An 11,706-nucleotide genomic window follows, 5' to 3' on the forward strand; every position below is an offset into this window, starting at 1 on the left:
GAAAAAAAAAGACTAAATAGACAGAATTGTGAAAATTAAATCCAGTCAAGCAAGTGATAAAAGGTCAAGAAAAGAATAATCTTTCACAGAAATCCCACTTCTAGCTACATTTAGACAACCCCTTTTCATTCAAACAAAGGTAGCTCTGAAGTTTATTGACACAAGATGTTATTCAGGCTGACTCTAAACACTGCTCAGCTGACCAGCAGCTGATGTGACTATTCCCTGATGGGAAGACAAGTCAAGCCCACTGCAGAGCCAGTTCTCTGCTCCCTTCACTCTGATTTCCATAATTTCTAAAAAAAATTGCTGTTCAATGGGAAAGGATTTGTAACATCCCACTTAGAAATCACATGTCCTAGAAGTCTCAGTGCCACCCCAGCACACACAGTGACAGAGCAGCTCACACGTGGTGGTTGCTCTTCCTCAAGCAGGAATGCACATGAAGAAACACTCCAGGGATTCAGTCTTGTGCTTCATGGATAAGGGTTCCTATGGAGCTGAAGATCAGCAAGCCTTATCAGAAGCTAGCTATAAATTCCTGAAAGGAATCCTCTATTCCTGCAGCCCACAAGTGGAATGTCTCTACAGCAGCCCCAGCACATTACCTTGTGTGGACACTGTGGGCAGCACTGCATGAGCTGGCTGGGAAGGTCTCATGGAAGATGGAGCCACTGGCTGGGTTGTCCCTCTCAGTGTATTTGGATCCTAAAAACATTCTGCATGTTACAACAGATGCTTAAGAACAAGCAAACAGTCTGAGCCCAAGAAGGTGTTACCCAGTCAACCCAAGTGAACTATCTAGTGGAACCTTTTTGCCACAGATCCAGAGTAGACTTTCCTGGGGCCACAGGAGAGCCACTGCTACAGATTCCACTTAAAGGAACTCCCACTGTAGAAGAAGCATTAAAAACACCCTTGTGTTTTTAATGTGACTGGTGATGTACCTCTATTTCTGAGTCACTGGAGTCCAGCTGACCCCCTGCTGTCCCAGCAAGGAAGGGCAGCATGGGCTGTCCCATTTTGGCCATCCGAGAAATCAGCTTTGCCTTGGCTACATCTGGGTTCTGAAAGAAACATTTACAGTTACTCTCAGACTTTTCAGGTATTACAGACACATCTGTCAGGATCAGACACTTATAAATTTCTGATTTAATAATTTTGGCTCTTTCATTCTTTCAATGACTGTGAAGAACTACTTTTCAAGCACACAGGATAGCCCCATGAATTTGTTAATCTGGCTTGCTTTATACACTCTCCTTCTGGGATGATACTGCTGTCACTATATAGAAAAGTTTATCCTTGCACAAAACACAGCAATAAGAAGATAATATGTGAATTCAGGAAGCTTTTTCTACCCCGAGGCACACACACGAAGTCTTCTCATGTAGCGATACAAACTTATCCTGAATGTCCCAATCACTCTTTGTTATCCATTTAAAACTTCTCCATTCATCCCAAAGGACAAGTAGCCTTGTGAACATCCACAGAGCCAAAGTAACTTTGCATTTAAGAGTAGAAACTGGCACTGAGGTTCTCAGGTCCTGCTAATCACAGAATCATTATGGTTGGAGAGGACCTCTATGAACGAGTCCAACCATTAATCAAGTCCAACCATTAATCCCTTCAAAAACAAGGCACTAACCTGCTCTCAGCAAGGTGAACATTCCATGTCTTGCTTGCATGATGCTCACTTTATCTTAAGCAATACCCAGTGCTAAGCTGAAACCAAACAAGCTTCCCTACTTAGGGCTTCTAATTAATTAGGCAAAGCCAGCACTTACTGCGAGCTGCTCACTGATGGAGTTTGACTTGGCCCGGACAGCTGGTTCCCTGCAAAGCAAACAGGTGTGTGTTCATACTGGAGATAACCACGAGGAAATTCAGGATCCAGCCTTTTGGATTTATAAATACTGGTTTTCCAAGGGGAAGGTGTATTTGACATTCTCTTATATCCTGAGTATTTCCTTTAGCCTACACTCCTGGAAGATTCCTTGCAACAACATCTATAGATATGTTCAGGACATGACTATGGACAAGTCCCATGGCTGTGGAACAGCTGATTACAGAAAGATGATTTTGTTGATTGCTGCAACACCCACATTCTGGTACAAACAGTTTTAACCAAGTCCAAAACCAAACTACTTATGGCAACAAGAGGAGTACTTATTTGGACTCCCTGAAAAGCGTGAGTGACCCATTTAAGAAACAGATCATGGAATTGTTAAGGTTGGAAAAGACCTCTAAGGTCAAGTCCAATCATAACCCAGTATTCACACTAACCCATGTCCCCAAGGGCCACATCTGCATTTTTTGAACACCTCCATGGATGGTGACTCCTCCACTGCCCTGGGCAGCTGTGCCAGTGCCTGACCACCCTTTCAGTGAGGAAACTTTCCTAATATCCAATATAAACATCCTCTGGCACAACTTGAGGCAGTTTCCTCTTGCCCAGTTGCTCATTACCTGGGAGAAGAGCCCAACCCCACCTGGCTACACCCTCTTTTCTGGGAGTTGTAGAGTGAGAAGGCCCAAACTGATGACTGTGCTGCCAGCTGAGATGAGGCAGCTGTTATAGCAGCACCCACACAGCTTAGTCACACTAAATCTCAGCAAAGCTGTGGAGGAATGTCTTCCTTCATTTAAGCCCATCTCGGTTGCTTTAAATCTGAAAGTCAGCACTCCAGTAGAAAATTCCCCCAAGTCCTGTTAGCCAGCAGCTCTGCCACTCTGAGGGCACTGGGTGGGCACACAGAGGACCCAAATGATGTGTTAGTGCAGCTTTGTGACACATGTTTATGGGCATTGCCATCTTTAATACCACAAGTTGTTTTAACTGTGCTGCTTCTTACCCAGGCTTTGGAGGGATTGTAGAGGGAGGCAATAAACCAGTGTCTGCAGAGAAGCCATCTGAGCTGGGAACTGGAGAAGGTGCAGGAGAATCCCTTGAACTCACACTCAGTCCATCTGAACCAGAGCACTCCTTTGCCAGCTTCACCTTATAAAAAGCATGTAGCAAAAAATATGGGTTCTTTTGGTTCCTGGAAAGATTTTCAGCAGGTTGTTTATTTGTGATGTAACTCCCTGTCGAGCTCATGCACCCCAAGTAAAAGCAGACAACTGACTCAGAGCTGGAGAAGCTGAGTCTTTACATCCTGTCATTCCTCCAGGAGTATTTTGTTTTCCCAAATGACTCACAAATGAGACAACTAAAAGATCCCAGGACAGTTACAACAGATGTGTCTTAGTGAACAGCCTGGAGGGATTCTCTGGGTTTAGGGTTCTGTTTTGAGTTGGTTTGTTTGTTCTTTAATTAAAGATACACATCTCCCTGAGGTGTTCGGTTTGTAACAGTTTCTGAGCCAACAGCAGGTTCCCACCTTGCAGACACCCAAGAGCCACAAAGGAGATGTAGAACAAACACTGGAAGGAGACACTCACCCTCGTGACCTCCACCTCAAACACCAGAGTGGAGTCTGGAGGGACACGACCAGTCACTCCCTGAGCCCCGTAGGCCCACGCCGGGGGAATGATGAGGTACCTTCGCCCTCCTTTCTTCATCCCCATCATTCCTTCCTCCCAGCCCTTTGGTTTTCAGAGACACAACAGAAGAGAGAGCAACAGTTGGATCAGTGACATTAATTTCTTTTAATTACCCCATAAAGACAACTTCAGGCACCAGTTAAAGAAGATTCCAAAACACAGGGTTGTAAAATCCTATTTCTTTTCAGTCTGCAGGACTAAACTTTTGTCTTACCACAAATCATAACAGCCAGTTATAAATGCCAACATTAACTTAAGAATAAAGATGAAGCTCCAACAGAGAGTGGTGACCTCTCTCAGCATTTTGGGAAAGAACTGGACTCCACATCACTGAGATCTGAATTGCTCTGGCTGGATTTACAAAGCACCCAGAGAAATCAGTTGTAGTGAGGGGGATGTAGAAGAAGGGGGATGCAGCAAACTGCATTGGACAAGATGGCTTTGACACCCAGGCAACATTAATAAGATACAGGTTAAAACAAAATAAATAGAAAAATAACATGTGTTCAATAAAGGACAACTTGTAACAGGTCATATATGAACTAGTCAGGTAATGGAAGTGACCTGAACAAAGCATCTCTGATTCAAACCCTGGGTTTATGGATAACATAAGGGAGCATCACACCCCCTGGACTGAAAAACTATCACAGAGTCAACCCCTCATGATCTGACTGGAAAGGTGAAACCACTGGCAGCAGCAGAACTGTCTTGTATAGACCAGCCTAAAAGTTGTCAGTCACCTCCACCCTCCCCTGCCCTCCTCCAGGGTGTATCTGATGCTCTGCCTCTGAGGCACAATGAGCAGGGAAGGATCCATAATTCTTCTCAAATAGAAATCCTCCTTTAGAAATAGGGTTCCTCAAGAAAAGGGGAATGGATTAAGTGACTTCCAGAATAATAAAGACAAAAAAACTTCAGGTCTTCAAAACAGGAAGCTTCCTTTTTACCAAAGAGGGCAACTTCTGTCTAACACTGGTGTTGAAAAGGAGACTGGGCTGTGTTGTGCAAATTAAGAAGAAAAAATTTGAGCGAGCCAAGGTTACAGAGTGTTTTCTAATAAATGAAACTGAAATAGCAAATATGAATCCTGAACATGATCTTCAGCAATTCCCAGCACTAGGATTTCAATCATAATAAAGTGCCAGAAGCTGTACCTTGATGACCTTTCCAGATCCCAGCTTCAGCCGCAGCAGCTTGTCTTTGTTAACATTGGAGTCAAACACCTGCAGAGTTGAACAAGAACACAAAATACATGGATTTCACAACTGTTTCAAGGTTCTGAATGCTACTTTACACGTTCCATAAATTCCCAGAATCTCTGCTTACATGCTGTTTCCCATCCCACTCCTTTCAAAGTTAATTCTCAGCCTCAAGACAGAGCTTGGCTACAGCTTTTAGTCCATTTCCTGAAGTACAATGAAGGGAACTGATAGCTGGAGACTCAGACTTTAGACCTGCTTTAGGACAGGAGTGGGTCAAGAAAAACACTACTCAACATTAAATATTCATGTGTGAGAGTGCCTATGGAAGTTAAGAGCATTTCAATCACCTCCTCCTGAGCAGTAATGGAATCACAGAACCATTAAGGTTGGGAAAGCCCTCTGAGATTGTCAAGTCCAACCATTCCCCCAGCACTGCCATGTTCACCACTAGTCCACGTCTCTAAGCACCACATCCAGATGGTTTTTGAACACTCCCAGGGATGGTGACTCCACCACTGCCCTGGGCAGCCTGTGCCAAGGCCTGACAACCCTTTCAGTGAGGAAATTTGTCCTAATACGCCAGAATCCTTTATTATTCTAGAGGTAACACGTCTGACCTCACTTACAGTGCCATAGAGGACCAAAATACACCATTAACATCAACACCAATACTATGCTGGAGGTGCAGGTTCCTCCCAGGGACTGTCACACTCAGTATCAGGAGGCAGCAGAAATGTCTTTACCTGTCCCAGGCCGTTGTTCTGGAACAGCCAACCTGTGTAGGCAACTTCCAGAGAGTCTCCTGCTTCTACTCCCTGCCCCTCTCCAAGGAGGAGATCCTGGCAGAGGACTGACTCAAGCACTGGGGAGCTGTTGCATTTGGCAATGCACACCTGCAGAAGGAAAGCCATTAAACCAGAGGCAAGTTCCACTCATCACAAATTTGATGTATTCCTTACTGCACTGATCAAGCCCAGGTTAGAAATGCAGTCACAAGGCATTCCATGTTTCCTTGTGCTGAATTTTGCTGATTAAATGCCCCCTGCTCTACAGAAAATCGGTCTTACTTGAGAGTCTTGCTCAAAAATCCCATCAGAACTAACAGGCTCCCTGCCTGTTTTAATGAACAAAACCCAGGCAGGTTCCTCACAGATCTGCTCACAAAGACACTCAAAGCTGAACTTCAATGAAAAAGTACAACTGACTCAGAATCTTCCAGCAATTAAGGTTCTCTCAGAGACACACCTTGATTTGCCCATTTTTCTAAACAGTCCAACAAATTGCCCCTGGCCCAGGGTGAGCAGTTACCTGTTTGCTGAAATCCATTGCTGCCTTTTCTGATTCAAACATGATGGACCAGTTTTGCCTCTGATCATCATAGAAGGTGCTGTAATTGTTGGGCTGGACCTGTGGGAAAGGAAATCAGTCCCATTTACACATTAAACAATGCATTCAACCAAACTAATAAAATCTGCATCCAAAAGCAGCTTAAAATAAGAGCTACTGAAATTAAGCAGTCAGAGGAAGAACCCTGCTGTTCTACTGCCCAAGTTCTGAATGCACAAATTAGCTTTTATTTATGTGCTTATTATTGTGGAAGAATTATTATAACTCAAATACTTGAGCAAATATTAAGTTCTTCAAAGATCCTGCAGCTTTTATGACACAGGGAACCTTTCACAAGCTTCTCTGAAGCTCAGTTCATAGTATACACAGAGATTTTTAAGTGTATCTATTTTTCATAAATATCGATTATATTTAGACTTCCAGAATCAACTGGAGAAGTCACTCTTTCCTTACTTCTAAAAAACCACATCACCAGAAGCTGAATATATAACCCATTAACCCTTTAAAAATGTGCTTATAAAACTAGAAAGCAAGGCCACAAACTAAAAACCTGGTTACAAACTGGGATTAAAATTCCACTATTTCAGAGTGAAATTCCTCTTTATCAAACCAAGAAATTTCATGTCATCTGATGACAAGCTAAGAACAGCAAACCAACACATCCATTTTCTGTAAAACTGGCAGAAAACAACTTCCTGAGAGATCCCATTTTAGGGCTTACACTGCTCCAGACTGTTCTCAAGAGCAGGAAAATGCTGAGTGTCAATTTTCCGAGAGAAAACATTTCCCTGCTGTCATTTCCTTCTGCTTTACTCACTTGTATCCTCTCAGCCTCTTATCTACAAATTCTTAACAAGAGGAATTTTGTTCTGTTTGTGTCCATTGCAGGGCTGCAACCCCCAAAACATCTCCTCTGAGATCAGAGGTAATAATTTACCTCCTACAGGGTATGGGCTTGATTATGGAACACACTGAGGAGGTGCTCTGGAAGAGGCAGATGGAAAAGCCTCTTGTGCAATGCATGAGGAGAACAGTCCCTGTGACACCTCCTGCTGTGTCAGTCAGATGTTTGATCTCAAAGGTTACAAGAACTTCAGAGCCAGCTTGTGTTTGCAGTGAACAATTCCTAACCCAGAGCTTACCGTGAGTACAAAGCCTGGGTGGATCCTTGCAGTTGTGATCTGTTGCTGCTGACTGATGTAGAGGAGGATCCTGTACTGGATTCCACAAGGAATTGGGCAGGGAAAAAGAACAAAGAAGCAGAAACTCAAAACATTTTCAATTCTAAAGCGCTTTGTCAAGCCCTGGGCCTAAGGCTCAGTATTTATTTGTCCTTGCAGCAGCATTTTTCACAGCAAAAATACTTAATACAGTTTTGTAACACCTATTAAATCTGCCTTATTTTCAAGGGGTTTTATTTAGCTGCGGGAATCCAGCAATTCAAACTCATTAATTTGCAATAAAAAAGATACTTTAATTAATTTCACATTTTTCACAGTTACTGTGCAAAAAGATGGTGCATTAACCCTTCCATACATACAACCCACCACACATGGCATAACACAGCCATGGAATCATTTAGGCTGGGAAAGACTTTAAAGGTCATGGAGTCCAACCATCCCCCAGCACTGCCAAGGCCACCACTAACTCATGGCCCCAAGTGCCACATCCACATGGCTTTTAAATCCCTCCAGGGATGGGGACTCCCCCACTGCCCTGGGCAGCTGTGCCAGGGCTGGACAGCTCTTTCCATGAAGGAATTTTTCCTAATATCCTAATATGTGTATCTTATTGTTTTTTTGCTTCACATCAACCAGTTGAAAAGCAACAGACTGAGTTGGAGGGAGCTTTCCAAGTACTAAACAACACAGATGTAATATTATATTGACATCTTTGGCTCTGTTAGACGTGATCTACTAAGGAACAGTGTTTTCCTTTATGCACCTGCACCAAATTCAGGGATGAACTGGGAGTAACCCACTGTTCCCAGTAGGATGTAATACCACACAGGTAGCCTGGTTTAGCTTCCTTCTGCAAGCCCTGCTCTCTCCAGCTCCCCCAAAACACAGCTCAACACTTCCCAGATCCCTGACTCAGGAATGGAGTTTACCAAACTACTATTTATTTTGTTCTTGCCAAAGGGGAAGCAATGTAGTGAGACAACATGAGTTAGGAATTGGGGGATATGAAACATCACAGATATCAACAGCAAGGACAGATGAGAGTTTTCAAAGTCCCTTTTAAATACACCAATTTTTTGGGCATCTCAGTATCATGTTCTTAGAAGAATACTTGGGAAGGAGAGATTTTTGATAGCAAAAGGAGAGAGAATTTTGATACAAAACTTAAGCAAAGCATTTCTGTACTATTGGACAAGATTTTCCTTTATATTTCCACGTGCACAGATTTGTGATCCAGTTGTCAAAAGACATTCTGAATAAATACCAAAATCACTTCCTTCAAATTGGAAAAAGTGCCTGACACATTGCAAACTACTTCAGGCACAAGTTGTAAGAGATCTTACAACCCCATGGACTGCAGGAAAGGTATCACCAAGGTGAATGGGTGGAGGCAGGAAGGCAACAGGGGAACTGAGACCCCAACACCAAAAGCTCAGAGAAACATCATCTCACACCAGCAAACCCTGAGCACTAAGATGTCAGAGAAGGAAGTGTTCCTCACCTCTTTGGCAGCATGGTTCCCCACGACAGCTGCTCCGTACTTGCCTTGCTTCAAGTACTGCCCATTTGTACTGGAAGACAAGTGAGACATTCAGCTGCAGGACTGCCCCTGCCTCAGATTTCTCTTTACTGTTGCTGAGTTTTAATTTTTTAATTTGTTTAATTCTTCTAGAGTTCATGTCCCTTTCCTCAGGCAGCCTTGCTTGGCTCGGAGACATTCTTGCTTCCTCACAGAACACAGAACATTATGGAGTTTGAGTGGAAAGCTGCTCTTCTCCCAGATCCAGGGCAGAAGAGTTTTTACATGATGGCAGCAATCAGACATTGTTTGCCACTCTGCTCATGCCTCAGTTCTGGATGCCTGAGACACAAGCCTCTGCCAGAGCTGCCTGAAGCAGTGTAATTATCAGCCCAGCACCCCAGGATGCAGCTCCAGCAACAGCCACATCCAGCCCTTGCTCTTTATCTCACCCAGAGCTGCAGCAACTGCAACTCCTCCTGAGCAGAAACTTTGACTTGTAGCACTTCTACCAAACAGACACATCTGTAAGCAACAGTCTCCCTCCCACTCATGCCAAACTCTCTTCCCTGTGTGCTCAGGGAGCCCCAGAGGCACAGACTCCCCCGGTGCCACGGGACACTCACTATCGGTACGCGAGCACCGCGGTGGCCACCAACACCGACGGGGCTGCCGGGGCCACGGGAGCCTTCTGGGCCTGACCTGCTGGGAACAAACATCAGGAATGTCTGTCAGTGGCACACAGCTGGGCTGGGACAACACCACGACACGATCCACCCCCCCCCTCCCCAGGGAAAAACAACTCCAGGAGAATATTAATGAAAACAAAGACTCGCGTTCAAAATTTCACTCACCCGAGAGAACCCGGGTGTGGGAGGGTACTAAAGGATAACATAATCCAGGAAAACTCAGGGAATTATTTGCAGTGGTGCTCTTCCCAAGGCCCTCCTTCTCCCAACACACACATCCAGCTGAGTTTGTTCCCCACGCTCCAGCCCAGTTACTCACCAGCTGCTGTCTGACCCTTCTTGGGCTGCTTTGGGGCAGTGAACTGGAAGAATTCATTGCCCTGGCTTGAGACTGTTTGATCCAGACCAAAGAGAGAGGCCAATCTGGCACTAGAGAGAGACATAAAATCATTTAACCTTATTTAGTTGGTTAGAACACGGTGCCAATAACACCAAGGTTGTGGGTTTGATCCCCACATGGGCCATTCACTTAAGAGTTGGATTTGATCCTTGTGGGTCCCTCCCAACTCAAAACATTCTGTGATTTAACACAGACTTTATGGATAATGAACACCCTTAATTATAAGTTCTACCAAATACAAAGTTTTTACCAATACTTTAGAAATAAATTAACTGCAGGTTAAGTTGCTCTGTGCTAATTAGCCACTTAATTTTGAATAACCAGAACTTGTAGATGAAGAGTTGAGGAAGTGGTACAACAGTGTTTCATTTCCTCAAAAGAAACTGAAGGTAAAAAGGACTGAAATTATACAAAAAAAGCAGTTAGTCTGGAGCAATGACCAGAACCAGCCTCATGTAAACCAGTTGATTGATATAAAAACGAAAAAACTGCGAGAACAGAGAAGCCACCATTCAGCTCCTGAAGTTTTCTTCTTTAAATGTCCAGGAAACACGTTCTCCCATTAAGTTTTAAAATGGCAGAAGGTTTAATGCTGTAGGTTGTTCCTTCAAGAGATGTTGTTTGCAGTTCTACTGATTTAAGATCTATTAAGCTCAACTTACTCTTGGTATCATGGGATAAGGGAATAATTCAAAGGGCACCACGACTGTCAGTGCACCTGCAGCATTTTACAGGACCTGCTTTAAATAAATAACTAAGTTTGCTAAGAAAGAGGATTAGTTTATGAGCTGTAGAACAGAAGCTCGTGGAAGGGGGTGAGGAGTGGGCAGAGCTGGAATTACAACCGCGAGGAATCCTGGAAGCGGCAACAAGTCACAGGATATAACAAAACCTGGATGTGCCACACATGGATACGATACCAACAGAAACTGAAACCGGCCCCAAATCGGCACTTTCGGGACCTGCCGCCGACCCCTCACGGAAGTGAAAACGCCGATTTCTCTCCCTGTACCGGCAGCGACCCCCGGGCGGCCGCACCTCCCCGGGCACACCGGGGTCCCCCGGGGGGCTCTCGGAACCCCCTGTCCCGGGCACACCGGGGTCCCCTGGGGAGAGCTCGGAGGCCCCTGTCCCGGGCACACCGGGGTCCCTCGGGGGGCTCTCGGACCCCCTGTCCCGGGCACACCGGGGTCCCTCGGGGGGCTCTCGGAGGCCCCTGTCCCGGGCACACCGGGGTCCCTCGGGGGGCTCTCGGAGGCCCCTGTCCCGGGCACACCGGGGGGGCCGCACCGACCCCTCCGCGGGCTCCCCCTGCGCCCCCGGTACAGCGGGGCCGGGGCGGGGCACACACCCGGGGCTGAGCCCAGGCCCGGCAGGGCAGTGCCGGCCCCGGGCCCCGCAGGCCGCGGGCCCGCCCCTCACGGACACGGGCCCTCCCTCCCCGGGGCCGCGGCCTGACCGGGCAGGATGGGGAGGGTCCCGCCGCAACGCCCCTCGGCGCTCACCCGCTGGCCGGGGACAGGAAATCCGCGTCGTCCTCGTCCGCCGGCCCGAACATCGCCGGGACCGGGAGCGGGAATGGGAGCGGGAATAGGAACGGGAATGGGAACGAGCGGCGCTTCACGGCCCGGCGGGACCGGCCCGGCGGGAGGGGCGGGGTCTGGGGGCGCGTCACAAGAGGCGGGGCTTAAGGGGAAGAGGGAAGTGGGCGGAGCTTTAAAAGGACGCCTTGGAAGAGCGGGACTGACCGGGGGCGAGGAGGGGGCGGGGCTTGTCAGGAAGGGGCGTGGCTTAGTAGGGAGGGACGATGGTTATCGGGGCGGGG

General features: G+C 46.4%; 1 protein-coding gene across 3 annotated transcripts in view; it reads right to left on the reverse strand.

The window, feature by feature from the left end:
• FKBP15 (FKBP prolyl isomerase 15) overlaps nucleotides 1-11,524 on the reverse strand; it is a 26,540-nt gene extending 15,016 nt beyond the window's left edge. For 2 of the 3 annotated variants that reach the window (XM_027649911.1, XM_027649908.1), the window contains exons 1-13: nucleotides 11,387-11,524; nucleotides 9,801-9,910; nucleotides 9,419-9,497; nucleotides 8,775-8,844; nucleotides 7,235-7,309; nucleotides 6,054-6,152; nucleotides 5,489-5,638; nucleotides 4,698-4,766; nucleotides 3,442-3,585; nucleotides 2,853-2,998; nucleotides 1,785-1,833; nucleotides 948-1,067; nucleotides 609-708 (exon numbers count right to left, since the gene is read on the reverse strand). In XM_027649911.1, coding sequence (XP_027505712.1) covers nucleotides 609-708; nucleotides 948-1,067; nucleotides 1,785-1,833; nucleotides 2,853-2,998; nucleotides 3,442-3,585; nucleotides 4,698-4,766; nucleotides 5,489-5,638; nucleotides 6,054-6,152; nucleotides 7,235-7,309; nucleotides 8,775-8,844; nucleotides 9,419-9,497; nucleotides 9,801-9,910; nucleotides 11,387-11,439 — 1,264 coding nt within the window. In that variant the 5' untranslated portion in view covers nucleotides 11,440-11,524. The remainder of the gene's footprint in view (nucleotides 1-608; nucleotides 709-947; nucleotides 1,068-1,784; nucleotides 1,834-2,852; nucleotides 2,999-3,441; nucleotides 3,586-4,697; nucleotides 4,767-5,488; nucleotides 5,639-6,053; nucleotides 6,153-7,234; nucleotides 7,310-8,774; nucleotides 8,845-9,418; nucleotides 9,498-9,800; nucleotides 9,911-11,386) is intronic. The other variant, XM_027649909.1, reaches the window with a different exon arrangement.
• Between the last annotated feature and the right edge of the window lie 182 nt (nucleotides 11,525-11,706).

The sequence above is a fragment of the Corapipo altera genome, unplaced genomic scaffold (assembly GCF_003945725.1).
Source record: "Corapipo altera isolate COAL_440 unplaced genomic scaffold, ASM394572v1 268, whole genome shotgun sequence".
NCBI classification, from domain to species: domain Eukaryota; kingdom Metazoa; phylum Chordata; class Aves; order Passeriformes; family Pipridae; genus Corapipo; species Corapipo altera.